The sequence below is a fragment of the Eurypyga helias genome, unplaced genomic scaffold (genome assembly GCF_000690775.1).
Source record: "Eurypyga helias isolate BGI_N326 unplaced genomic scaffold, ASM69077v1 scaffold47298, whole genome shotgun sequence".
Taxonomy (NCBI): Eukaryota; Metazoa; Chordata; class Aves; order Eurypygiformes; family Eurypygidae; genus Eurypyga; species Eurypyga helias.
In genome coordinates, this window is record NW_010269709.1 from 1 (window position 1) to 4,541 (window position 4,541).

Consider the following 4,541-nt stretch of genomic DNA (forward strand, 5'->3'; position numbering starts at 1 on the left):
GGCTGCCTGCAGGGTGCACTGCTGCCCCGCTCTGCCCGCGCCCCCCGCGCATCCCCGCCGCGCCCGCCTTCTCCAGCTGCGCTGAGGCTGCCTTTCCAAAGCGGGGCGAGAAATACGCCAAAGTGACACCGGCTGCGGGCGTGGCCGTGTTGTGTTGGTGAAAAATTAAACTTTACACTTGCTAAGCGCCTCCGTTACCAGCTCAGCCCTTCTTCAGTCACCGGAGGACAGAGTGAAGCCACCGTTGCAGCTCTTCGGAAAAAGAGCTAAAGGAATGATACTTAGCTATTTTAACGTATGTGTCCAGTGAACTGTATGGCAGGTCGCAGTGTTTGCTCTCGCAGTTTAAAAGTGAAGTTCATCGAAGGCTAAGGTAGAGGTCGTATTGCCACTTGAAAAGGCATCCTCTGGAGTTTTGAGCCTGTGGAGCTGTTTCACATGAGGCAGAGTATGACTCATGCTAATGAAAAGGGTAAAGAAGATTTTTTTTAAAGAAATATATCGCAGTTAAATTAGTTTAGACAGCATGACATCAGAGAGTAATTAAATAGGTTTGTTGGAATTCCGTTTCTAATTCCTGAGTTCAGGTTTGTAAAAGATTTCTGAGCACCTGCAGGTCTCTGTGTGTGAAATATTTTCACTGGAAAGGATTCAAAACTTTAAAAAAACCTTTTAACACAGAGGCAGCATTACGCCATTCTTCCTTCTTGGAAAAAAACCCTTGGATTTAAACAGGACTCCTTCAAGTTTTCAGTCAGTTTTACAGAAGAAAACGAGGTGGTAAACTTTCTCTTTTCAAGAACAAGTTCTTTATAGCTGCTGACTGAAGTCAGGGGAGATCATATCTGAGTACATGAGCATTTCCACTATGGGACTGGATACAAGTATTGAACAACGAGATTTGAAATGTTTTAATCTCAAACAAAACCCATTTTTGCTGACTTTGGTTTTTAATTTCTTTAATGTTTTCTTCTGCCAAACTGGAGGAACCTTTCCTGATTTTTTCTTTAGCGGCATTCAGAGGAAGACCAGAGGATGAAAATCCTGCATTTTCTCACTTTACTGCTTTGGCATTTGACTTGGCTGTCTCTGGATCTAGTTCCTGGAGCGCTGAGTAATTCTGAAGCAGGCCAGAGTAATCCAGGATCTAAACTAAGTTTTTTAAAAGCAGAAGGAAAAGAGAGGAATCCCTCGGCACGGGCAGGCATAGTGAGGACTGCAAGCCATGGATATAGTACTGGGACCTCAAAGACTCGGACCAAAAGCAGTGCTGTTCAGGCTGGAGCTGTGCTGGCCAAGAACAATGAATCAAAGAAGGTTGTCTCGAGAACAGCAGCCACAGAAGGCAAGATAGGACAACTCCCCAGCAGACCATCTGGAGTAAGGACAGTGACTCCAAAGGTTCAAAATCTTGGCAGCAAGGTGGCTTTGAAAAAAACTGGCACAAGCAGTACTGACACTACTGATTCTTTCAAAACCAAAAAGACTAAAGAGCCTGTAACCCAGAGAGAAACTAAGGAAACTTTCAGACATCCCCCTATAACACCACATGAATACATGCTGTCTTTGTACAGGACTCTCTCAGATGCAGAAAGAAAAGGTGTTAATGGAAGTGTAAAACTGGAGGCTGGACTTGCCAATACAATAACCAGCTTTATAGACAAAGGACAAGGTAAGAAAGGAGCTCCTCTGTGTGTGTGCCTGTGGACAGAGAGAGATGTCTGAGTGTGTGCATACATGTAGAAGGTATCAGAAAATAATCATACTGTGTTAAAGTAAAACTTGGCTCTTTTTAATGTTAATGAAATCATACAACTTTGCTGAAGGTTTTGTCCTCCTGCCTTATCTTGGGAAATTAATTTAGAGACAGAACTAGATGGTTTGTGTGGCAGCCAAGCAAAATATTTAGAAAATATTTTGGATGTGTATTGTTGAAAATCAATCCATCTTTAGGTGATTTAGGTGTTTAAAAGCCTTTTAAATTTTTGTCCTATTTTCTTTCTATAACTAGCTCCTGGAAACTGCTAACATTAGATTTTATTGTAAAGTACGTCTAAAACCACATGATCCATTAAGAACAGGGCCATTCTGTGAAAAAACCCACAAGTTTCATTATGAAAGGGTCAGCCTGACTTGTTCAAGGTAGAATTATGAGGAACTACACTGTAGACCCGGGAGTCATTATGGTGTAGGGTGGGTGTATCTGTACTGGCTTGAGGCTCATGCTTTCAGGTACCAGCAACCTTCTATCCACAGAAGCCCATAGCTAAGCGCAGACTTTGGACCAGTGGCTGCTTTCACACAAGAAATAACCAGGCTCCTAAAGAGTGATGTTCACCTTACTGCTGTGGTTGGAGTGCCCCATGTTGCTCCCAGTGACGTTAATAAGAGTTTTGTCATGTACTTAAGGAAGCAACATGGGCTACAGCTGATAAGCCACTGGTGATGGAAGAGTCAGCCAGGACTGGATTTGTTTGCCATTTAATTATGAATAGTTTGGCTTCTGGGAAGGGATGATATGCTGCTCACAAGTGCTGCATTCAGGTTGTCAGCATGCCACTTGAAAGCATTGTTAATGTTGCACTGTTAATGTCACATCGTTGGCTCAGCCACATTCCTTGTTAGTGCTGTTCATGAGCTTAACCAAGCTAATGGAACATCAGATTAAAGGCAGGTATGTTTTTCTGCCCAATTTGAAAGAAATTGTGAATAGTGTGGAGTTAATATGGCAATTATCCTTGTGTCTGGCAGTTCCTCAGGGATGTTGGTTGTAAAGGACTAATTCACTATTGTATCATCTGAGGGTAAATTTGCTCATGTGTGGAGCCAGCATGAGGCCTGGGCACTACTGAAGCCCTGTTTCAGTAATTTAAGTAGGATGTAAGTGGTGAATAGGCCCTGTGAGTTCTGGCCCTGAAAAGGAACTATTTTTCAATTGGCGAATTGCTACTTTGAAAATGCCTGCTGGTGAAAGGAATGAGATTTCTACAACGCAAACTCAAACTCATTTCCCTGTTGAGTCACTGAGTTCTTCTGGGTTCCTGCATAGAGCTGATTCTTTAGATAAAAATTGTTCTTTTTGTTTGGTGGGCTAATTAAGGAAACTTCTAGGCTTAGGAGCAAACTTCAGGAAAACTATTAAGAACTGAATAACTGATAGTGATCTGTGCTTGATATACATTTAAAAATATGTGTGCTTTTTTTAGACGAGCGAGTGCCAACTATAAGAAAACAAAAATATATTTTTGACATCAGTGCATTAGAAAAAGACGGCTTGCTGGGAGCAGAGCTTCGAATACTGAGGAAAAAGCCTTCTGATACGTGGAAGTCTCATTCTTCTGGAAAAACTTCCCAAGTGAAATTATTTAGTTGCTCTACAAACAGACAAGCAGCAACACTCCTGGACTCTCGTACTGTCAGTATCACAGATACACCAAAGTGGGAAGTGTTTGACATCTGGAAACTTTTCAGGAACTTTAAAAACTTGGTTAACTTGTGTTTTGAACTGGAAACCTTTGACAGGGGAAGAGCTGTTGATCTCAGGAGTGTGGGATTTAATAGAACAGGAAGACAGGTCAATGAAAAAGCTCTCTTTTTGGTATTTGGGAGGACAAAAAAAAGAGACCTATTCTTCAATGAAATCAAAGCTAGATCTGGCCAAGATGACAAGACTGTTTATGAGTACTTATTCAATCAGAGGCGGAAGAGAAGAGCTCCTCTCGCAACACGGCAAGGTAAGAGGCCCACTAAGAATCTGAAGGCAAGGTGTAGCAAAAAAGCCCTCCACGTGAATTTTAAGGATATGGGCTGGGATGACTGGATAATAGCCCCTCTAGAGTATGAAGCGTATCACTGTGAAGGTCTTTGTGAATTCCCCCTTCGATCCCATCTGGAGCCCACCAATCATGCAGTTATCCAAACTTTAATGAACTCAATGGACCCAGAATCGACACCCCCGACATGCTGTGTCCCAACCAGGCTAAGTCCTATTAGCATTCTTTTCATTGACTCTGCAAACAACGTGGTCTACAAGCAGTATGAGGACATGGTAGTGGAGTCATGTGGTTGTAGGTAGCAGAACAGTCGCTCACGTGAATATGTTATGAAAGGTAATATGACACCTTGAACATAACCTCTCCTCAAACGAGGTTAACCAGATTTCTTACCTCTAGGGTAAGTTTGTTTACAAGGATATAGCAATAAATCCAGGGCTTCTGTATGTCTTTCCGCTGTGGACATATTTCAGGAGCATTTGCATGCTGTCATTCAGCCTGATTGAAGACCTTGTGTTGGCAACAGGAGACTGGCTCTGACTGAAGTCCGTGGTAGAGAAGATTATACCTCCACACCTCTAGACCTCCTTCATTAGACTAGAGGCAAAGGGTAAATATGGTATCAGTGAGCTATGGATATGACCTTTTTGAGCCTTTGAACAGTGTTCTTGGGACTGAATTTACATCTGACTCCCATGTGCTTTGTCCATTAAGAAATGTAAGAAAAGTCCTTACGTCTAGAAGAGAAGATTGTGTCCTGGTGTGCTT

The 4,541-nt window shown here is 42.4% G+C and overlaps 1 protein-coding gene across 1 annotated transcript; it reads left to right on the plus strand.

The window, feature by feature from the left end:
* The first annotated feature begins 1,035 nt into the window (after positions 1 to 1,035).
* On the plus strand, positions 1,036 to 4,097 carry GDF5 (growth differentiation factor 5). Its single transcript, XM_010158187.1, has 2 exons — positions 1,036 to 1,672; positions 3,207 to 4,097. Exons 1-2 carry the CDS (start codon positions 1,036 to 1,038, stop codon positions 4,073 to 4,075), a joined length of 1,506 nt encoding a protein of 501 aa, XP_010156489.1. The 3' UTR covers positions 4,076 to 4,097.
* Positions 4,098 to 4,541: the final 444 nt, after the last annotated feature.

Bases quoted from the DNA above. Each gene is read 5' to 3' on its own strand.
- GDF5 (XM_010158187.1), top strand. From the start codon at position 1,036: ATGAAAATCCTGCATTTTCTCACTTTACTGCTTTGGCATTTGACTTGG. The intron at 1,673-3,206 runs GTAAGAAAGGAG...TGCTTTTTTTAG, and splicing joins CTTTATAGACAAAGGACAAG to ACGAGCGAGTGCCAACTATA.